The sequence below is a fragment of the Vanellus vanellus genome (genome assembly GCF_965231255.1).
Source record: "Vanellus vanellus genome assembly, chromosome: 19".
Classification (NCBI taxonomy): domain Eukaryota; kingdom Metazoa; phylum Chordata; class Aves; order Charadriiformes; family Charadriidae; genus Vanellus; species Vanellus vanellus.
Window position 1 is genome coordinate 129,343 of NC_138924.1, and position 23,237 is coordinate 152,579.

The 23,237-nt window shown below is 53.7% G+C and overlaps 1 protein-coding gene across 1 annotated transcript; it reads left to right on the forward strand.

Annotated features, from left to right (window-relative positions):
• Positions 1–14,539: 14,539 nt before the first annotated feature.
• On the forward strand, positions 14,540–21,847 carry SPACA6 (sperm acrosome associated 6; the record flags this gene model as incomplete). Its single annotated transcript, XM_082492892.1, has 9 exons — positions 14,540–14,683; positions 17,588–17,753; positions 19,435–19,509; positions 19,815–19,883; positions 20,132–20,155; positions 20,241–20,318; positions 20,582–20,685; positions 21,237–21,390; positions 21,693–21,847. 9 exons carry the CDS (start codon positions 14,540–14,542, stop codon positions 21,845–21,847), a joined length of 969 nt encoding a protein of 322 aa, XP_082349018.1.
• Positions 21,848–23,237: the final 1,390 nt, after the last annotated feature.

The window sequence follows — 23,237 nt, forward strand, 5'->3', positions numbered from 1 at the left end:
CCCCTGCCTCATCAGCTGCACGCAGGCGTCTGGGGAGTGCACACCCTAAGCTGTTAGAAAGAAACCCTGCTCACCAGAAAGCCACGCTTCAACAAAAAGAGGGTGCCAACCATTCCTTGCAGCTGTTGCAGGGGTCACTGGGTGCATCAGCACGACGGCAGCAGGCAGGCACCAGCAGGGGAAAGGGGCCCTCTGGGAGTGGTGGGAAGCAGAAGCATCAGCCTGCCCCCGATCCCACAGTCTATGTCATTGATGAATATATTGAACTGTACTGGTCCCAGTACGGACCCCTGAAGGACACCACTTGTCACCGACCTCCATCTGGATATTGAGCTGTTGACCACTCCCTCTGGATGCAACCATCCAACCAATTCTTCATCTACTTAACAGTGCACCCATCAAACCCGTATCACCCCAACTTGGAGAGAAAGATGTCAAAGGCCTTACAGAAGTCCAGACAGATGACATCCACAGCTCTTCCCTTGTCCACTGATGTAGTCACTCCATCATAGAAGGCCACTTGCTTGGTCAGGCAGGACTTGCCCTTCATGAAGCCACGCTGGCTGTCTCAAATCACCTCCCTGTCCTCCATGTGTATAGCATAACTTTTAGGAGGATCTATTCCATGATCTTCCCAGGCACAGAGGTGAGGCTGACAGGTCGGTAGCTCCCAGGGTCCTCCTTTCTACCCTTTTTAAAAATGGGTGTAATGTTTCCCTTTTTCCAGTAACCAGGGGCTTCACGTGACTGCCATGCCTGTTCAAATATCATGGAGAGTGACTTATGTATGTTTAGTCCCATAGACTTATGTATGTTTATGCATGTTTATGTTCCTCAGGTCGTCACAAACCTGATCTTCTCTTACAGTGGGAGGGATTTTGTTCCCCAAGTCCTTTTCTTGTGGTCCATCCATTTGAGAGGTGTGGGGAGAGAGTTTGCCAGTGAAGGCTGAAGCAAAGAAATTCTTGACTACCTCAGCCTTCTCCTTGTCCATTGTTACCAGTTTGCTAGTCTTGGTCATCAGGAGGGTACGCTTTCTTTGACCTTCCTTTTCTGGCTGACATATCTGTAGAAGCCCATCTTATTATTCTTTGTGTCCTTCACCAAGTTCAGCTCCAGCTGTGCCTTGGCCTTCCTGACCCCATCCCAACACAACCAGGCAGCATCCCTGTACTCTTCCTAGGATACCTGTCCCTGCTGCCACTGCCTGCACAGTTCCTTCTCACCCTTTAGTTTGAGCAGCAGGTCTCAATGCAACCGTGCCAGTCCCTTGCCTTCCTTTCCTGTTTTCTCACTCCTGGAGATCGAGAGCTCTTGTGCCCTATGGGAAGTGTCCTCGAAGCTCTGCCAGCTCTGTTCCGCTCCCTTGTCCCTGAGTGCAGGGGGACCCCTTTGTCCCAGGGGGTCCTATTGAGTAACTCCTTGAACAGCTGCAATTTTGCTTTCCTAAAATTCAGGGTCCTGACTTTACTCTTTGCCTGAACCATATTCCTCAGGACTGCAGACACCGCCAGTGCACGATCATGCAGCCCAGGCTGCCTCCGGTCTTGATGTCACCCATTAGCTCACTTGCATTGGTGACCAACAGTTCCAGTATCGCATCCTCTCTGGTAGGGCTGTCGATTACCTGGCTTAATAAGTTATCCTCAATGCACCCCAGGAGTCTCCTGGACTGCCTACAGCCCGCCATGCTACTTTTCTAGCAGATGTTGGGGTGGTTAAAGTTCCCCAGCAGGATGGGAACCTGCGAGTGCGATGCCTCCTGGAGCTGGAGTAAGAAGGCTTCACCAGTAGACTCTCCCTGACCGGGTGGCCTGTAGTAGACACCAACCACAAGGTTCCCTTTGTTGCCACCGTCTCTAATTCTTAGCCATAAGCTTTCAACCTGCTTATGGCTATTCTTTCGAGGCAGCTCTTCACGATCTATCCATTTTGTGATGTAGAGGGAAAGGCCTCCACCCCTCTGTCACACCCCACTCAGAAGAGAGAGAGGGAAGTGACTCAGATTCGCAAATCCCTGGTGGTGAGACAACTCTCAAGGTCCATACAAAAACATTTCTTAGATTCCCACAGAGATTAATATGTCTTAACTAGGTCCACGATAATTGGTTAGGTTTATAACAAATGATGGCAAACGGTAAAGCAAATTATGGCGAACGGTAAAGCAAATTATGGCAAGTGGTAAGGTACACCTTGCATTACTTAGCAACAGATACACAACAAATTACGGCAAGCAGTACTTAACAAAAGATACACAATGAATTATGGCAAGTGGTAAGGTATGCTTTGTGTTACTTAACAACTTTAAAAAGAAAAGAGAAAAGAAAAAGAAACAGAGGGATAGAGAATAAGAGACAGAGCAAGAAAGAGAGAGAGGAAGAGATCACCGGTCCAAGTTCCAGCATTGGTCCGGTCAATGGGGGTCTCTGGTTCATCTCTGATGCCTTCTGCTTCTACAAGGACAAGGCTTTGCAACTTGGGAAGCAAACATAATCCAAGCGGTCTGGGCTCTCCTGAGGTCAGCCGTCCAGCAGGAGCATGGCCCCTGCAGGCAGAGCAGCGTGCTGCCAGCAGGAGCGAGGGGTACAGCCTGAGTTACCCTCACCGCCACTGCCAGTGGAACTCTTGCACCCACACCCTCTCCTGTGTCCTCAGCTTGGTGTTAATGTGACCCGTCTCTCCAGGGGAGCACATTCACTGAGGGGCTTGGGCCACTGGGAAGAAAACTTCAACAAAAGACAGCTCCAGAGTTGTGCAAGCCTTCTGCCGCCTTCACCTCCTTGGCACTCCTCAGCCCGGGCCAGCTGCTGTGGTACAACAAAGAGGGGGTGCATGTGTACTGTGGGCTCGACCTGTGCCAAACTGGGGGCAGAGCATGGCAAAGGCTCTGATATTTCAAAGCGCACCTGTTTGGTAAAGAGGGAACTGGCCTCTTCAGGAGAAGTAAGAGGAGCAGTCCAAGAAGGGTTTCCCCCTGTAAACATCCCACTCTGCAGCCCTCCCTACACACACCCATTCTCCTTCATGAGGGTGGTGCAACACAGGGCCTTCTCCTGGCAGATGCCTTTGCCACACATAGCAACTGGAAGGACTTTTGTGTCCTTGAAGAGGGGAAAGAAGAAAGAAAAGGGAAGGAAGCCACCCCTCTCACAGGAGAGAGGAACCTGTGGCTTGTGCAGGCACAATCCTGCCCTGTGATGCTTTGTCCTGCCTCGTGATGCTTTGTCCTGCCTCTGTAACTTTCCCTACCTGGGGCAGAAGTATTTAGTCAGCTCTGCCTGTCCCAAGGACTCGTAGCAGCAGTGTGACGCTGTTTCTCCGCAGTTTGCAAAAGGCAGCAGAGCTCAGCGTGGGCACCACTTTCAGGAAAGCCATGCCGTAGGAGCAAAGCTGCGGCGTCAGCATGGCAGGTGGTGGGATGCTCCAGATGCAGCTGAAAGGCAGCTCAGTAGCTGACGGAGAGGTACGCGCACTGCTGGGGGCATCTCCTGGGCAGCGCGGGCTGCATTGCTCAGCCCTGCTTTGTTAACGTAATGCCTTTACTTTACTTGCCACAGCACCCTGTGGGTGGTGGGAGGGGCTGGCAAGGCCCCAGGGCCTGTGGGGGATACAGGCTGCGAGCTTCACCCACACACAAAGGCCTGAACCGGGGGCCGCAGGGCCTAGCCAGCGAGGCTCTGCCCTGAGGCTCACCTCAGCCAACCGGAGATCATCGCTTGGTCTCCTGCTCTCAGTGTTCCCCTCTTGATCCAGACGGATGGCTCCTGGCCCAAAGCCTTCGGAGGTGTCCCCGTCTCACCTCCGCTCCACCCTGCCTTCCTAATCAGGAGGTGTTGAACAAAAGGCTGGGGAGCCTGAGCAGAGCTTTAGCAGAGCCAGGCTACCCCACTGAAAACCTGCCACCCACAGCTTCCCTCTCCCCAGGCACAGTGGTGACTGCCCAGCTCTGGCCACCCCTGCCAGCACTGGCTTGGGCGCCCTGTGGTGCCCTAGCTGTGCAAGCCCCCAGGGAAAAGCCCCTCCTCAGCAGGCATGTGCAGCCACGGCAGGGCACGCTGCCAGGGAACAAGAGGTGCAAGGGCCACAAAGAGCAGGGCTGCAGTCGAGCCACTACAGCAAAGCCTCAGCAGAGGGCTGCCCCTGGAGCAGGACTGAAGCTCCAGCCGTCTTCCCTGCAGTGGCCTTTCCCTGCCCCACCAAAGCCACCACCCACTGCCAAGTACAGATTTCACAGCCACCAAGGAAAGACCCACTGGCTCAGACACAGTGCTTTGCAGGCAGCGCTTTATTGAAATGACAGAAGCGGTGCTGGTAACAGCCTGGCCGGCCGGCACGGGCACTCAACGCACTGGAGGGGGATCTTGCTGGACATCTCTCGCAGGAGCCTCTGCGCCCAAGAGGCTCTCCTGGCTACTCACCGATGCAGATTAGGTCGGCTCTCCAGAGCTGAGTTAAATACAGTGCTCTGTAGTCTTGTACGCAAAGAGAGGTGCAGAGCAACACTACAAGCGGGCTCTGATTCTGTCTGGAGGGAACAGGCCGGTGGTCCCTGTAATGCAATCCCAGCCTACTGCCCTCTGTGCCATGAGGGCTGTCAGGAAGAGACCCAGGGGCTGCCAGGAGTCAAAGGAGGGAAGGAAGGGCACTGCCCGGAAGGGGCAAACACCATGCATGTCTGGAGATCCTTATCTGAGGGACTGCTCCTCAGCACCATGGCAATGGGGTCTTCTCTCTACCAAGGACGCGGGTCACTGCTCCTCGCAAAGCCCACTGGGTCCGTGCCAAAAGGCTCCTACCACAGCAAGGACAAAGTCTCGTATCTCGACCAAGACCCTCCTGCCTCTCCCAGTCACCCCCACCCCCACGGTCCCATTCAACTCCATAGCCCCCTCAGTGCCTGCTGTGCTTGGGGCTGCAGAGAGGCACCTCACGTTGGCGACTGACCCATGCCATTCCCATGGTATGAGAAAGAAGAGGATGCTGTCTGTGTCCAGCCCTGTGGCTCAGCGATTTTCTTCCCCCACACCCAGCTGGCACACATCTGGCCTGAAGCTGGCCCACGCTCATCTTTTCAGAGGTGAGCTCTTTTCCTAATTGTTTTCGCTGCCTGCAATACCTGGGCCTCCTATTGCTTTTGCTCTTCTTTCCAAGCCTTCAGGGGTGCTGATTTCACCCTTAACTTCTGCTGGCACTTCTTGCACAAGGTGTCCCAGAGCTCACTTCTCTCCTCCTCCGTGCACACACGGGGCTCTGCCTGCAGGGCCACAGCAATGCAGCAGCAGAAAGTGTTAGTATCCCCGGCAGAGGGCTGCGGGGATTTTAGCTCTCCCTCTCCCTCCTGTCCCTTCTTTTCAGCCTCTCTGTCAGCTCTGCTTTGCTCGCAGTCCTCACAGCCCCGACTGCAGAACCTTTCTGCAATGACCCCTGAGCCAAGTGACCACAGGGCTGCAAGCAACTCAGCTGCCTGCTATTCCAGATGAGCCTAGCAGCGCTGGCACCGTTACAAACACAACCAAATCAAGTCTTTGGGTGTTTCTGGAGATGACAGAAGTGAAGGCTGTCTTCTAAGCAGACAGGACAACCTGCTGCCACTCCAGAAAGCGCCTAGGGAGCAGTGCTTCAGCCTTCAGCTAAGCACGCTGCATGGGGTCTTGCAAGACATGACATCCGTATAACTCTGCTTTTCTACAGTCCCTCCGGGAGCCCATGCCACGTACCAGTTCTTCCCTCCTCTTCTCTGGCTTAGCAGTGGGGGCAGGTTGGGGTCCAGTTTCCCATACTTGTTGCCTGCTGCGTGCCTCTTTCCCCGACTGACACCACTGCAGCACTGCCAGCTCGCTGCAGACACACAGCAGGAGGAGGTGGTGTGAGCACAGGGAGACTGCTCTCCAGCCAGGGCTCTCAAGCTGCCAAGGGCAGCTGCTGCGGCCACAGAAGGCGGCTCTGCTGAGAAGCCAGTGCCAGGAGAAGCGCCTCTCTCCCCCAGTGCTGCGAGGAGCGTGAGGAAAGGCACTGTGGGAGAGGAAGCACTGCCTGTGTTAAGAAACATTTACCACTTGAGCTTGTCCTGCAGATCCATCTGGTCATCCCTCTGCCCCCTGCGCTTGCGAGCAACTTGCCCTAGGATGCACATCACCACCTCCCGCAGGGCCTGGTGTGTCCGTGGGGAAAGGCTCCTGCAACAGCAAGGACAGAATCTCTCTGACCATTCAGCTGTGACCCTCCTGCCTCTTCCCACATCCAGCCCCACACATACGTGGCCCCATTCGGCCCCACAGCCTCTTCGAAGCAGGAGGAGTTTCAAGCACCTGCTCTGGCCCCTGACATCAGGCTCTCAGCCAGCTCATTCCTGTGGCTGCAGAAATCCCCGGCTGCTCTAGGCGGCCCCATGGCTCAGGGGTTGGCTTCCTTGACCCATCACCGGTGGCTCACCACCACCCCAGTGCTCCAGGCCTTGGCTGGAGCTGGTGCACTCTTACCGCTTAGGGGGGACAGTGTCATCCTCGTGGACTGTGAGTGGCTCTTCTCTGGCCTCTTCGCACTCCTTCATCGTCATCTCCAGGAGGTCAGGGCTGGAATCCTGCATGTCTGTGCCAGTCAGGGGGCTGACCGATGATTGCTCAGAGGAACTGGATTTCTGCACAGGAAGAGACTCTCGTACAGCAGCCCCGCACCCGGAGGGTGCTGCTTCCCAGCATGCAGACCCCCAGATCACTTCTGGCAGGGACTTTAGCAGGACGGAGAAAACCAGAAGGACCTCAGCACACCTTTGAGGTGATGCCCGAGTGTCACCAGGGTTTCACTACAGCTGCCTGTTATCCCTCTTACTCAGGAAAGGCAGCAGTCACCCACCCAGCTCTGATGCAGCAACGCTGCTCTGATGGCTTGGGTGCTGGAGGTACCTTGCAATCTCAGCCCCCTTGGAGGAGAAAGTGCTCTTTTTCTGCAGGAATTTACACTACCTGACCGCTCTCCGTCGTCGTTTTTCTCTTAGCCTTCAGTTTGGTCCTTGGTAGGGTTTGCTGTTTACTTTTTTCCTTTTCCACCAGCTCTGCCTTCTTGTTTTCTTCATCCAAGTATTTCTGGATATGTTCTGGAAGCTTCTGCTTCCTCTTTGAGTGTTTATTCTGGAGGCCAACCAAAATGCGACAGCACGTAGCATTAGTCTGCCCTGCAGGGGGCTGTTTTCATTCCTGCCCTCCCTTCTGCCCCTTCTCTTCTGCCTTTCTGTCCATGCTGGTTTGCTACCAGGTGCCTGCAGGCTTCACCAAAGAGCCCATCTGTAAGGACCAGGAAGCAAACCAACCACGAGGCTAAAAATCACCTGGCAGCTGGCTGTCATAGACAAGCCTTGCAGTCGCGTTGCTGACAGAAACAACCACAAGTAAGGTGTCTGGGGGTGCTTCATGAGGCTCACAGAAGGGAAAAGTAGATTCTTAAATGACAGAGTAACCCGCCTCTCTTCAAGTAAGCACCAAAGCAACTAGTCAGCGGTCCCGTGAATACACACTGAAGAATCTTGTCAGAATTGGCCTGCATGGAGCGACGCTCCTCTACAGTCCCCTACAGCACGCTCACTGCAGCAGCCCATGTCAGGTACCTGCTCTCTCTTCTCAATATATAGGGCAATGAAGTCAACCATTCTGGGTTCAGCCAGAGGAATTAGTTCCTCTTTCTCCTCCTTTTCCTTCAAGGAGCTCCACTGGATGGCCAGTAGGTGCCTGCAAAGACACAGCAGGGTGCATTGGCAGGAGTGCAGGAGGAGCTGGTTCTGGCGTCTTGTGCTTCCAAGTGGCACACCTTCATCGGCAGCAGAATGCACCCTACTTGCCTCCTTGCGATCAAGTCAACAGACACAGAGAAGACCCCAAGCTGTCAGACTCAGATGTGCCCAAAAGCCCCACTAAAGCTCAGGATGCCCAGGTCTAGGCCCTCTCTTGCCGGAGTGACGAAAGGAACAGGGTCCTATACCCAGAGATACTGCTACGCCCTCTGAGTGAGTGCACTGAATTCTGCTCAGTGGTCCGAAATACAGAGCGCTCATGGGCTGTAGGAGCAGGTTGGGTGCTGGAGACGCAGTGTCCATAGAGGGAGGACACGGCCCAGTGAGAAAAGCAATCCTGCCACTGAGCTCCCTTTGGCCCTTCAGGCATTAGCATAGAAGAGGCGTCCAGTTAATCAGAGGAATCCTCTGCACTAACTAACTGCAGAACACTGTTCTGGGCTAACACAAAGGTCAGGGTTGTTTCAATTGGAAGGGAAAGCCAAAAAGACCTTTTGCTCCTGGAATGAGCGTTTGCAGTTAGTTACTCAACACATCTGCACACCGGGAGCAAAGAAAGAAATTATGTTGCCAGCAGAGTCTCCCAAGAAGCTACAAGATGCTTGCCATGCACCAAGAAACATTAGTTAGTGAGATATGGGATAACGGAACTTGAGTTCATCTTGCCTCTGTGTCCAGGCGAAACATCTTGCTCCCACAAAGACGAGAGCACGGGGTCACCCTTAGCCAGTTCTGCAAGTGTCTCACCTGGCACGAGGCTTACTCCCCTCAGCTTTCTGACCCTGCTCTGACTTTGCAGTCATTGGAGGTAACCAATTTGGAGAAAGCCTTGGTCCAAGAGGGAGGTGATTCTCGGCAAGACGCTCTAGAAACAGAAAATGAAACGTTTCTTCAGAACAGCATCTTGGTGTTGTTCTGGGAACTGGGTGCCTATTGTGCCCCAGTTCCAATGCGAGTGACGTGCAGGTCTGCTCAAGCCTGGGGTAACAATGAGGAAGGGGGGAGTCTCTTCATGTCCGTGGACAAAAGCCACGTTTCTTGGGAGGTTTTTTGTCCAGCTTCTCCTGCCTACAGTGTACCATTATGCCCTTAGGGAAAACTGTTTTGACAGCTTTCTCTCATCCATGTTCTGAAATGGGGGGCTCCCTGGGAGATGACGCTGGTAGTCTCCAAGAGCCATTCTGGGGAGGGCAATCATTTAGCACAAGAGGAGCCAGCTCATGCATTTCTGGGTTGGTCCCATGCACACAGATTTGCTGCTGGGGCAGGCTCACACTGAAGGCATTGCTTCTGACACACCTGAGCATATAACGGAAAGAAGCAGGGTTAGAGCTCTGTACTGTTTGCAGCGCAGGCTGGGGAGCGGAGGCCACTGGGAAGGTGTGCCCAGTGCAGGGCTGTCCTGAGACCTTCTTCCACAGTGGGTCACTGGAGCTTTACCAGAATGGGTGCGGAGAGTCACAGGAGATGGCTCTCCCTCTTCCATGTGTCCTGGGGTAATCTTAGATCGAATCCCCTCCAGCCATGGAGGAAGGAAAAACCACAGCCCTTTGGCCAGCAGCCTGCTGGTCCCTTACCTTTCTTGCCGCTGCCACCACCTTTGCCCCAGCCCTGACCTGGGGCAGCCTTCACATGTCCTGTCAGGTCTGCTTTCCCCGTTGGCATTTGAGGCATGGTCTCAAGCTTGTACCTGGAAAGAGGAAGAAGGCACCAGGCTGAAGAAAGGACACCACATTGTTTCCCAAGGCAGTCCATTCCGGAGGACCATACGAGGAACTCCAGTGCCTGGTGGGGCAGGCAAGGCCCCATCAGCCCGTGCCAGTGTTTTTCCAGCCTTCCCGGGGGAATGGTCATCCTCCCACAAAGCCCCCTTGCTGCTTCTGCTCAAAATGATTCCTCTCTAACTCGTAGTGCACATGGACAGCAGTCTAATTGCCAGTGCTCCGGTTATCAAACACCCTTTTGAATTCTGATCTTGTCCTCCAAGTTTCTTGTAGAGCCTCGCAGATTAATGCCTTTGCAGCTATAAGGAGTCACTTCCCTCCCCTCAGGCGTCAGTGGCACTGAAAAGCAACGTTGGCACGAGACAGAGCTCTGAAGAACCCCGCCAGATGCAAGCTCCTCTTTGGACAAGAAACCAGCCCTCTGCCCCTTGGCCCCAAGCAGAAGGCACTCTCACGCACAGGAAAAAAGAGCAGGAGAAACCTGGGGGAAAATGTTGCCTAAATGCCTCAAGAGGTCCACAGGAGGACGGATGCATAAAGCATTGTCCCTGTCCCATGTTCCTCCACATGAAGTCAAACTGAAGAAGAGCAAGCAGGGAGTTCCCTGCCAACAAGGCCTCTGAAACACTCAGTCCTCAATGCCCTCACAGAAACAGGTCTCAGCGCCTGGCAAAGCAGCCCTCCCAAGCACAAGCTGAGAAGCTTCTCGCTTGCTCAGCCAAGGGCTGCAGGAGCAAACATACCCTGGTAGGATGATAACAGGTCCAGAAGAGGTCTGGGAAGCAGCAGCATCCTGGAGTGAGATGACCGAGTCTCTCATCTCTGGCATCTGCAAGGAGGACAGAGACGGATGACAGGAGATGGGAACACTGGGAAGGGCTGGCTGTTCAGCCCACCTTAGACCGAGGCAAGCAAAGAGCCAGAGCAGCCAAAGGGCTCTGGCCTCAGCAAGCCTTGCTCTGCCTGTGCCCCTGCTCCCTACCCCGCGAGTGGGGCAGGCAGCACTCCCCACCATCAACGCTGGCCTTCTGTCACAAAGCAAGGTCCCTCTGGGGGTCACTCTGGCAAAGCCAGATCCTTGCGTGCAAGGCAAGGGCTCTCAAGAGAGCCTGCTGTGCTGTAGACCACAGGGAGCCCAAGTGGCAGAACAAGGCATGGCAGGCCAGGAGAGAGCAACCCCTCCAGCCCCCAGAATGCATTTCAGAAGAACCAGGAGTGGCGCTGGGAACATGAAGATCCTACCTCCAGAACAGCTTGCAACATCCTGTCAGTCCCATTCAGCCTTTTCAAAAAGTCTGTGTAAAATCTCATTTTGACGTCTTTCCCCTGGATCATCAGCATGCCCACGTCCCTCCAAATGAGGGCAACGTTCTTCCTGTTCTCTAGGCAGACACGGAAAAGGCGTGTGGTCCTTTGCATGCAAAGCTGCACCGTGCTCTCAGATACAGCGTTGTCTGAGGCTATCTGAGCATATGGCAGCTGCTCACAATGCTGGTGAGCTGAAAAACAAGAGAAGAGCAACACATCAACTCGCAGAGCTTCTAAGCAGGCCACAATCAAAGGTCCACAGATTCTGGGTCCTCAGGCGATACAGTGCCACTGAGTCGCCTAGCTGGTACAGCGCCGCTGAGGAGAAGCTCAGGTCATCCCTTCCTGTTAGAAGTGGAAAGTGAGGTGCGGAGTGGACAGCTATGGTCTCTCTGACCCAGAAAGGGAAAGAAAGAGGCTTAGGCGCTTGGCAGGAAGAAGAGCTGTGACTGCAGGACAAGGTGGGGAGAAAGGCGCCAGGTCCCACAGCAAGCTGGAGGCTGCCAGGCCGTTGGAGCCATGTCCACACTCAGTGCTCTCTTTCTCATTAGAGAGAAACGCACCCCAAACACAGACCCGAGCCCCTGGGGCCCCCCAGGGGCCCACCAATGGCAGCAGCAACTGGAAGGCACAGGCATCATGGCCACTGGGTTTTGGAATAAACCGTGTTTCCCCCCTGGGTTTCCCCTGCTTTTCCCCCTTGCAAAGAGTCTGTGAGAGCCAGGAAGAGGCCTGGCATTTGCCTGTGCGAGGTCTAGTGCAGCAAAACGAGTAAGCAAGAGCTGAAACACCATGTAACGAGAAGACACAGCACCAATAAAACTGGGAGGAAACCTGTTGCTGAAGCAAGTCAAAGAGAGCATGCGCTTATGCCGTATTGTCCTCTAGGCATTATTTAAAACGAACAGGTAGGCAGCATCCTTCGCACAGCAGGCTGGTTCTGTCAAGCTGAAGCTGCTCTCAGGACTGCAGCAGAAGTCTGGTACTCCGCTCAGTCACCTCTGGACGGCAGAGCATACCTCCCCACTCTGTTCAAGGGCAAGGCAAGTCTGCCTGCTTACCAGGAACCTCTGTGCAACCATATTGCAGGTCATGGTCCTGCGCAATAGCTTTTGCAAGATGAAACACGGGTCTCTCCACAACCACCAGATTCTTCTCCTTGCTGGCAACTTGCTCTCTGACAACTCCAAAAGTCCCAAGTCCAGGAATGCGGACAGCCTGGAACAGATGAGATGGCGCATCAGTAGTCTCAGAGGCACAGACAGACTTGTCAGAGAATGGTGATGGTGCTTAGTGCCCTGCCCAGGCCTGAGGTACAAAGGAGCAAGATGGGCTCTTTGGAAACCTTGGGAGAAGACAAACAGGGTCTGTGCTTTTCCCTCTCACTCCCCTTCACCCATGAAGAACAATGAAGTTCAGGAAAAGCTGACAAACATCCTTTGGCTCAATAAGATAAAAAGTAGGGGCCGGGGGGCAGGAGGGGAGTAGGGGCATAGTCCAACCCTTTTTCTCACACTAGGCCTGGACCTTATTGCACAGAGAATGTACAGAATGGACAGAGGAGGTGGTCCGTCTCACATCTGTGCATTGCAATGTCGTGCTGGGTCACTGTTCCTGCTTTCAGAGGAGGGGAAGAACAATTTCACTCCATGGCAAAGGGCTGTCAGGATTTCATCAACCTTCATCGATATGTGACGGGAAGAGAAAGAAGTAAGTCCCACCTGGTGGAGAGCCAGCCGCTGGCTGATGTAATGTGATGTGCTGGCCCAAATCTTAGCAAACTCTGGAAAAACAAGGGAAAGACATGTCATGCTCTGAGGCAGCAACCTCAAACCCATTCAGGCCACTCCTGTCCAAGGACCAATGCATGTCTAACACAAGCATTTCAGAGGGTCTCTCCAGATCCTGGCAAGAACCAAGGGGCACCTCAGCCTACCTCCAAGAGGGCTCCTTTCCTTCCCAGTGCAGCTCTGCAGGCTGTGACCCACTCCCACGGGAAACCGACAGCAGATTCTCACACCGGGGAGGACACAGTGCTGTGCTCCATGGAAGCCTCAGAAGCTCAGAGCAGGCCCTGGTGTCTCCCCAGCAGGGGCCAGTTTGCCTGTGTCACATCTCCGAATGCACCAGCTCCACACAGCCCACGAGCACCTTCAGCTCTTCCACTCAGACAGGAGCTGAGGGTGGGCAATGCCCACCACCAGCCAAGGAGCAGCCCTTTGGGGCCAGGGACTTCTGCCTGGGGTGCCCCAGGAAGGCAGGGACCATGTCAGGAAGAGAACCAGGAGCCCTGTCTACCACATCAGCCCCTCAGCCCTTAGGGATAGTCAAGCAGGTGCCTCCTTGCAGTCACCAGTCCCAAGCAGCCACCTCCAGAGCCCTCAGGGTTTCCATGCCTCTTTTCAGAGACATCCTTGACCCACCAACACTCATGAAATTGGGTCTGAAGGCCTTACCAGAACTCTCGAGCTTCTGCATTGTTGGAGACAAGTGAGGCTGCAAGACAAGGTCTTCTGCCATCTTAGTTCCACCCTTGCTGCAGGTCAACAACTGCAGCAAGTGGCCGGCGATGGCTTTCTTGCTTCCTGCAAAAAGCCTCCTCCTCCTCCTCCTCTGCCCTTCACCACCCCCAGTACTGCTGTGCTGCCTCTCTCCACCCTCTCCTCCTCACTGCAGAGCAGCTCCTCCAGAGCAGAGCGGTGGCGAGAGGAGCCCCCAGCACCTGGAGTTCCCTCGGCCTCGCCAGTATGTGTGGGGCGGATGCTGGCCAGAGTGGGGAAAGGCAAGCTGTCACCACTGTGATGTGGGGCTGTCCCACTGTGACCTGTGACTGTCACAAAGGGGCTGCACTCACCTGCCCAGCCCTGCCAGGGGTGCTCTGCAGGGGGCAGGGCCTTCAGGCACCTCACGGTCTCCTGACCAGCAGGGGTTTCCCCAGGCTGGGGCTCACCCCTGCCATGTCCCCACATGGGGACACCAGGCTGGAAGTGCCTATGGGCTTCCTTCTACCTTTCCCTGCTTCTTCCTGCCTCTCTTATCCAACGTGTCTGCAGTGGGGAGCATCGGGCTCCCCTGATTGCCGGACCTTTGGCTCTAAGTCAGCTCATTCCGGAGGGTGCTGCTTCCCAAGGCCCTGAACCCTCTTTTGGTTGCTCTTGGACTACGTGTTGCAGCCTCATTGCCACCCACAAGGAAGAGCAGTAATGGGTAATAGTCCAAGGGCTGTACCAGACTAGGAAGTTTCCCAGTGATGTCCTTTACCCTGGCCCCAGGGAGACAGCAGACTTCCCTAAGAGGAGGGTCTGTCCAATATATTGGACCTTCTGTTCCCTTCAGAAGGGAGTGACCTACAACCATAAACCTGCCTTTTCTTCCTCCCGGAAGTGATTGTGATAGCGGGGTGGGCCTTTCTGACCTTGCAACACCTCTGGTACAGATGGACCATCGTCCACATCATCCATTGACTGGGCTTCCATATCCAGAGCTTCATACCTGTTGTACAGAGGCACCTGTGAAGGTGAGGTGGGCTAGGAGGGGTTTGTCTGCCACCCCGAGCATGGACTTGCCGCCATTCACTTCTCTCGTTTAAGCTACTGCCTTCAGCCTAGCAAGGGGAGGATGCAGGGTCCCCTTGATCTTGGTTTTATTCTGGTGGCTGTTCCCATTGTCCCACTGCCCCATTATCCCAGCATCGGAGCAACCAGGACATAAGTGTTTCACCTTCATGACGACTAAAGTCCAGGTGGTGCCGCTGCCGCCGGTGGCGGTGGAGGCGCCGGCGCCGTTGCTCTGGGGGGGGGCGGTGCCGCGGTTTGCGGCGCTGCAGATCGCCGAGCGACTGCACAGCTCTGAGTGGCGGCAGCACACGGTACCCTACGGCTCCCCCTGTGCCGATGTTTCACATGAAACCACCCCTGCACCACATTCAGAAGCACCGACAACAAAATCATGATCTTAAGAAGGTACCAATCCTTATCCTCAGAGCCCAGAAGGTTTCCATGCCCCAGCTCTGAGGGTGTCACAGTATAATTATCAAAGGGCGAAGTAAACATTCCCCATGTAGAACCGAAAGTGTAACTCTTAATGGAATCCATCACATGATGCCTGAGATATGCAGGTAGAGCCGTTACCCAACTCATCATGTTATACATCTGAATTACGAACCACACCAAAACAGCACCTTTAAACCTTCACATAAAAACACAAAGAATAAATGAACTTTGCAACTAATTTGGCAGGTTAAACCAAGTTGACTGCATTAAGGTCAAACAAAGCTGTTTAAAGGCATGATACAATATTTTGTCTAAGAACGACATGATGTAAGCTGTCTGTTCTAATCTCTGAGCAAGTTGGAATTCAAACTATTCGGGCAATTTATCACAGCTCTGGTTGAGCACTACTCGAGCCCCACGTTGGGCATCAATTAATCTGTCGTGGTTTAGGCCAAAATCCACTACTGAGGACCTGAGGGACCCCAGACGGGACCGACAGATGCTCCTCCCCTCTACCCCTCTTCAAAGAGAGAAGCAGAGGAGGAAAAAGAGACTTATGAGTTTAGAAGGAACTAAACTACTTTAATGAAATATTAATAATAAAATAAAAAGAAATAATGAAAAATACACAAAACCGTATCAAGCTCCCGAGATGACAGTCACGACATTGGCTGGCACTGGGGCAGTCCCAGGCTGGACTCAGTGACAGACGGGAACTGGATTCCGGATCTGGATTCAGGATCAGGATCACAGGCAGACGAAGAGAGTCCTCCTCAGACGTCGGCCATTGAAGGAAGAGCGCTGACCCTTTGATCCCTCAGCTTTTATATTGAGCATGAGGCAAATGGGATAGAATACCCTGTTGGTCAGTTTTGGGTCACCTGTCCTGTCCGCTCCTCCCTGCAGGTTGGGACCCCACTATGCTTTTCTGCTTCCGACCCTCCAACGGGGCAAGTAACAAAGTTGTTTGGCCTTGGGTGTTACAGCAGTGAGTATAAGCAAGAGCCTCTCTGCATACCATGCCTGGGCATCAGCTACAAACAATTGGTCTTATCACTCTGAGAGAGTGGACACTGTCTGCACAATATGCAGTTAATTTCAGTAGTTAGAAGAGGTCCAGCTAAGAAGCGAAGTTACTGAACAAAATTGGTTCTGTTTTACCTCAAACCAGGACATTCCACCCCTTATTCCATACCATTTGCATCTTGCTCAGATTACTATTACTTTTATATATCAAATTTACACACACGTAGATAGATATATATATATTTATACAATATGGATACATGCAGGTCACTCATCTACGGTTAACATTTATATACAAAAGTTTAAGTCCATTTAGTTCATGATTGCAGGATCTCATCTCAGGGCAGGTAAGATGGTATGAAATTCATTCTGGTTTGTGCCCATGGGTAGTATGTTCATCTTGAAGAGCTTGCTGGATGCCACTTGATGAAGCTAGCTCAGGTTTCATCACCGCTGTGTTATCCTGAAAAGCGCTTATTGAACACTGTTAGTATTATGTAGTGATCAGCATCATACAGCTCAGGATTGAGTGTTCTCACCAAGGGTTAAATTCCCTTGGGGTACACATTGAACTTCTCCATCCTTGAGCATCACCCACCAAGTACATCCAGGTCCTTGGGCAAAAACAGTCCCACGAATGGGTTTGCTTTTGCCTGAAGCAGGAAAAACCCAAACAGTTTTCCCTGACAAATTCCTTTCATGCACCACAGGGACTTTATCCCCTTCTACAGTATGTAAAAGGTCTGATTGAGCAGGACCAGCTCGATTGATGGATCCCCTGGTGTTAACTAGCCAGGCAGCCTGCTCTAAATGCTTGTCCCAATTTTTAAAGGTTCCATCTCCTATAGCTTTTAGGGTGGTTTTTAACAGTCCATTGTATCGCTCAATCTTCCCAGAAGCTGGTGCATGATAGGCGATATGATATATCCACTCTATGGCATGTTCTTTTGCCCAATTGCTTATAAGATTGTTTTTAAAATGAGACCCATTGTCTGACTCAATTCTTTCTGGAGTGCCATGTCGCCACAAGACTTGCTTTTCAAGGCCCAGGATGGTATTCCAGGCAGTGGCATGGGGTACGGCAAAGGTTTCCAACCATCCGGTGCTTGCTTCCACCATTGTAAGTACATAGCGCTTACCCTGGCAAGTTTGAGGGAGTGTGATGTAATCAATTTGCCAAGCTTCCCCATACTTATATTTCAGCCATCGTCCCCCACACCACAAAGGTTTTAACCATTTAGCTTGCTTGATTTCAGTGAATGTTTCACAGTCGTGGATAACCTGCGCAATAGCATCCATGGTTAAATCCACCCCTCAGTCACGGGGTCATTTATAAGTTGCATCTCTTCCTTGATGACCGGAAGTGTCATGGGCCCACCGAGCTAAGAATAGTTCACCTTTATGTTCCCAGTTCAAGTCTGTCTGGAAAGTTTTAGCAGCCTGATCCGCTTGCTGATTGTTTTGATGTTCCTCAGTGGCCCGACTCGGGTACGTGGGCATCTACGTGAAGTACCTTTAAACTATACCTATAAACTATAAACAATTGGTCTTATCACTCTGAGAGAGTGAACACTGTCTGCACAATATGAAGTTAATTTCAGTAGTTAGAAGAGGCCCAGCTAAGAAGCAAAGTTACTGAACAAAACTGGTTCTGTTTTACCTCAAACCAGGACACCCATTCTGTCTCAGGGAGGGCAGAGCATGGTTCCACCAGTCTATTTTTCTCAGACTCAGCTTTCTTCTTCCTCCTGTAGCTCTGCCACCAGGCTGAGCAGATAGTCCCCCTGGTCACACCTCACACCACTGTTCTCATGGCTGCCATCTGTCACCAGCAACAGGCTCTGTCACTCCCTGCAGCCCAAGACCTGGATGACTGCACGTTTTTGCGGGACCTCTGTCTGGGTTGCCACACCCATTCTGGTGAGTGCAGAGGACCCGGCTTTCCACTGCGTGGAGACCATAGCTGAGCTCCTTCTGAGAGGGTAACGGCCACTGATTGACCTCACCTCTTGAGCTGGCAGGGTGACCATGCCCTGATGCCCAACCATGCCTGGTTGCCTACTCTGTTGCCACATTCCTGGTCACTCGCACTCCCCAGGCTACTTTTTATAGGTGTGGGGTTGGTCGAGGTTGCTCTGGCAAAGCCCCAGCCTGTTCAGCACCTCCCACCTGGTGGGTCTTTCCGCTGCCCTGGCATTTCCCTGCCTCAGGAAATCCCCCTGTGTGCCAAGACCTGCCACTCCACTGTGGGACAGGATGGCTCCAGACCAGCTCCCCTTGGTGGGCGAGTATGAAGGTATTCATGGAATGATGGGATATGAAGAAATGAAAAGGAGAAGCCTTGCGTAGGTTTCAAAGAAGGGGATTTGGGAACTGCAAGAGACTGGAATGGGGGTGCTGATAGGACAGGATTATAGGGGATGAAGGTGAGGAACTAGACATCTAAATAGAGGGGATTTGGGTCACCAAATAATGTGACTGGCAGGGACTGAAGGTAGAGGATTTGGAGAGACCAAAATGAGGGACTGGGAGCCCTTTCTCCAACCCACACACCTGGGGGGACCCACGTGTCTGGGTACCCTCACTCCTCTCAAGAGGGAACCCAGGCATCTGCGACCTCCCTCGGAACCCTACTGTCTCCTGGGGACTCAGGCGCCTGGGCTCCGCCTAGGAATTCTGCTGTTCCCTAGGGACTCAGGTGCCTGGGCTCCGCCTGGAACCCTGCTGTTCCCTGGGGACTGAGGCATCTGGGTGCTATGCTTTGGGGCCATGAGGTGGTGGTGGATTCCCCTGATGCTGGTGCTGCTCCCCTGGCTCCCTGGAAACCAAGGCATCCAGGCAGGCAGACCTGGCTTGTGGCAGTGGGTGGCCCTGGCATCCTGGCTCTCTGGGGTGCAACCCTGCCTGCTCTGCTTTGGGCCTCCCATTCAGCGGGCACAGCTCTGCCGTGACATTACTGGAACGGCCCTCAACAACCCCCAACACCAACACTGCCTTGAGGCCCTTGTCCAGGCTGCTGCGCCACTCACCTCTGTTATTGTGGGTGCGTGATGGGGACCCCAAGGACCCCCAACCCAACAGGGACCCTGCCCAAGGACCCCCATCCTAACCAGCACCTCCATCCCACCAGGGAACTCCATCCCAAGGGAGACCCCTACCCTGAACAGGACCCACTGGGATTACCCACTTCAACCAAAGCCCTCACATTGACACTGGCCAGGATCCCAGGCAGTTGAGGACCCCTTTCCTGAACAGAGACCCCAGGGACCCACCCCAGACAAGCACCCTAGGGACTCCCAACCATGCCAAGGTCTTCCCAGTCCTGACCTAGACCCCAGGGGCCTCTGGGAACCCCAGTCCTGCCTGGGACCCTGAGGATCACCCAGCCCTAACAAGGGACACACTGGGGAGTCTCTGGGACCCTCTGGCCCTACCTAGGACCTCAGGAACCCCCAGGGATACCTGACCCTTCCCAGTATCCCTAAACCCTGATCAGGACTCCAGGAACCCTCAGAAACCTCCAGCCCTTACTGGACCCTCCCATCCCTGAACCTCCAACCCCAACCCTGTACCGGTTCCAGTGCCCCTGTACTGGTCCCAGGGTCGGGGCAGCGCGAGGCACTTCGGGAGATCATCATGGATGCTCTGCATTTTCTGAAGAAGCAGAGGGACATGAGTGAGCAGGGCATGTGGGACATGTGAGGGGGTAGGGTCATGGGGGATGGGGCATGGAGGCCTTGAATGGGAGGTGTGGTGAAATACAGGATATATGGAGGTCTGTAAGGGGATACTTGGGGAATCCTGAGGGTATATGGGCTTCAAGGTATACAGCTTCTGGGGGGGAAGTTGAGGGAGTATTTGGGGATATATGGGACTCCACAATGGATATATGGGGTTGAGGGGATCCGTGAAGTCTGGGGAGGGCTTTTGGGGATCAGGGGGAGGGCACATTGTCTCACCTGGACATCTGGGACACCCCAGAGCCCTTTGAGGTGTCTCTGCAGGAAGCCGTGAACATAATCTGGGTGAAGCTGAGCCAGCTGGAGGAAGGTATGGGGCCAGTGGGGAGACCCACCCAGGACTCCTGTGGTACTCCTGGGACCCCCACTCAAGGCACTGTCAAAGAAACCCCCACCCTGGATGCCTACACCCCCGGGACCCCGACCCTGGGCACCCCCATCCTGGAGACACCCCCAGGGACCCCAATCTGGGCTGGACAAGGGCTAAGCCCTGACAGCTCATCACAGGGATGTGGATGCCCAATGATCCCCAGTCTAATGCTGCTTCCTGCCCACCAGCTCCAGCCTGCATCCCCCCCTGTGGTAAGTGCCCATCCCTCTGTCTCGCCACCCCTGTCCCCTAGTACATCTCCCATCTCCCTGGGACCACCATGTCTCTCCCTGCCAGGGTACCAGCCAGCCGCCCGCGTCTTCCAGTGTGCTACCTGCCGCCTCGTGGACTGCCAATTTCCCCTGGACTGCCCAGGTATGGGGCCATGGCAGACCCAGGCATCCAGGCTGGGCTAAACCCCACCCCAGAGCTGGGTGCCTCCAGGGGTCTGGGGTGACCCTCATTTGTCACACGTGGGCATGCATGCTGGGCTCACCATTAGCACACAAGAGCATGCCAAGGTGCATGCCTACCCATCCCCACTGTGAGCACATGAACACCTGCAGTCCCGCAGGAGCACAATCGTTTCTGTAAGTACATGAGCAGATGTGAACTGATGTGCCTGTCAATGCTCCCAGTGCAGGATGTGTGGGCCCATGCAGATGAAGCCATCACACTGCGCTGCGATGTGCTCTTTGCCACCCCCCCCGACCTGCCCATTACCTGGATGTTTGCCAAGGATGTGAGTTGCACATGCATGTGTAAGGATGTACGTAGACATTCATGAGAAAACTGGGCATGGGTAGCAAGGCATCCATGCACACTGTTGTGCACTTGGCATGAGGACTATCAATAGATACAGGTATTGCTTATAAAGTAGACATGTGCCAATAGATACAGGTATTGCTTATAAAGTAGACGTGCGCTGTAACTAGTACGTGTGCAAGTACGCGCAGGATGCAAGCAAGTGCTCACCAAGGGTGAGCACGTGAAGGGTGCATGCAAGGAGGAGGCAGGTCACTCGCACGTTTGCAGATTCATGTGCACTTGTGTGCACACGTGTGTGAAGTGACTTGCATATGCTCTGCCTGTGCATCCCTCTGTGCACACACAGAGGGCACGAGGAGCACCTGTGGGACATGAGGTGCATGCACATGCATGAGCAAAGGGTACAAGAAGCATGAAGGGGACCTGACGAACATGTGCAGGCTGCAGGTGCCTTTGTGTGCACATGTATGCTGTTTTGTGTACCTGGCGGAGCATGCTGTGCTGATGTGTTCCCCCATGCCCCAGCTGCGCACACAGGATCTGGCACTGTTTGAGGAGCTGCAGGAGGGTGTGGAGGGACCTCTCAGTCTGACCCTCCAGAACCCCACTCCAGGAACCATCGCCTGTCACCTGGGGGTCCTTTCTGAGCCCTTGGTCCGCAAGTACTTCTACCTCAACGGTGCGCCCAGACACCTGAGTGCCCTGGGGGCAGTGAGCAGTGAGGGGTGGAGTGGGACCTCAGGCACCTGGGTCCGTGGGAGGAGGGTGCACAGGGGCATGAGCAGGGTCTGTGGTGGACAGGTGGAGTGGAGCAGGTCCTGATCCCTGGCTCCTCTGGGGGCAGTGAGGCTCCTGGGGTGGAGTAAGGACACCGAGACACCTCGGTCCCTGGGTGAGGTCTGTGGCTGGAGCAGGTGCTGTAGGGACACCTGGTCCCTGGGGGGCCATGCCCCATGACCTGAGGCACCTGGGTCCCCACAGTATCAGAGGGAAGCATGAAGGCAGATCAGGGGCTCCAGGCTCAGTTCAGAGCTGTGCTGCGCTGGCCCCACAGCAGGACCCCTCTGAACCACATGGCATCACTGGGGCTGGGGCTGGCACTTGGCTCTATGGCGCTCATGCTGCTGCTGATGTGAGTCCTCCTGACCTGGTAAACCTCACCCTCAAAATCCCCACGCATCTGGGGCTCCCCACAGAGCAGCATGGGACTTCCAAAGCCTCCTGAACCATCAGTCCCTCAGGATTCCCTACAAATGGGAGGGAACCTGGGTATCCAAAGGGGGGAGGGTTGGGGGGCATAGACTGCCAGGACTCCTAAACTCACAGGGCCTCCTGTTTTCCCCTGGGTCTCCCATTGTTCTCTGGCCCATTCTGGGACCCCTCCCTTGCACTCAGAACCACTTTAGACTGCCTTGCTTCCCCCAGGTTCCCTAATTGCCCCTGAGACCCTGCCACTTTCCCCCATTTCCCCCAGAACTCCCACTGTCCATTTGGGGGCCCCAGTTACAATCAGTTGGTCTAGTTGCCCCCAGGGTCCCATACTTTCACTCTTAGACCCATCAGTTGCTCCCAGGACCCCCACGTTGTCCCTTGGGCCCCCAGATGCCCCATGATTCCCCCCCCCCGCCCCTCCCAGGATGGGGATATATGGTCTCTTCCCCTTTCCTTCTTTCTCCATTCCTTCTTCTGCCTTCCAGGGCCACCTGGAAATGCCGGAGCCTCTGAGACCTCAATGACCCCTGGACATCCTACAGATCTGGACAACAGGGTCCCCCAGGGGATTCCAGATGCCTGGATTCACCCTAGGGGAGCTTGACACATGGGTGCATCCCTGAAGACCAAAATTTCTGCAATTGCTTTTCTTGCGTTGCGTGTGGCATGTGCAAATGAGAACAGTCTAAAAAGAGAATAGAGTTCTAAAAATCTGGATTATGCTGGAGATAGAGATATGGGGGTCTTGGGCTTGCATACAGAAAAACTGGGTACTGCGCAGTGCATAAGCAGTCCAAAACATAGTTCTGACCCTCCCAACCCTGCATGTCAACAGCTAGCACTAAGGGAAGTTCAGATTGCTACTAGTGGGAAAGCTTTCTCTGGATATTGGTGTATCAAAGATACTCATATATAATAATACCTTTATATGTCATGTCCACTACAAATGTCAAGTTATTTTCCTCTGATTGTTTGCCTAAAAGCATTTTACTACATATTTCTTTTATACCACTAGATAACCCAGTAGACTTCAATTTGGTAATTTGGATAAATTGCTGCTACAGTTTTTTTAGACATTATGTCTGTAAAAAAATGGCCAAACAGTAGAGGAAGAATGCTCTACAATTCCTTGAAGAAGAGATTAAAAAAAAAAAAAAAAAAAAAACAAACCTTGAGACTGTAATCACGGTAATCACGGTATCTCTAGTGCTCTATGTTGCCTTTAAAGGTACCCGGACTTATGTTTGAAAAAACAACTGCCAGAAGAATATGAAAAAACGGGCTGCAAACACAGCACACGCAGAGTACACCCGT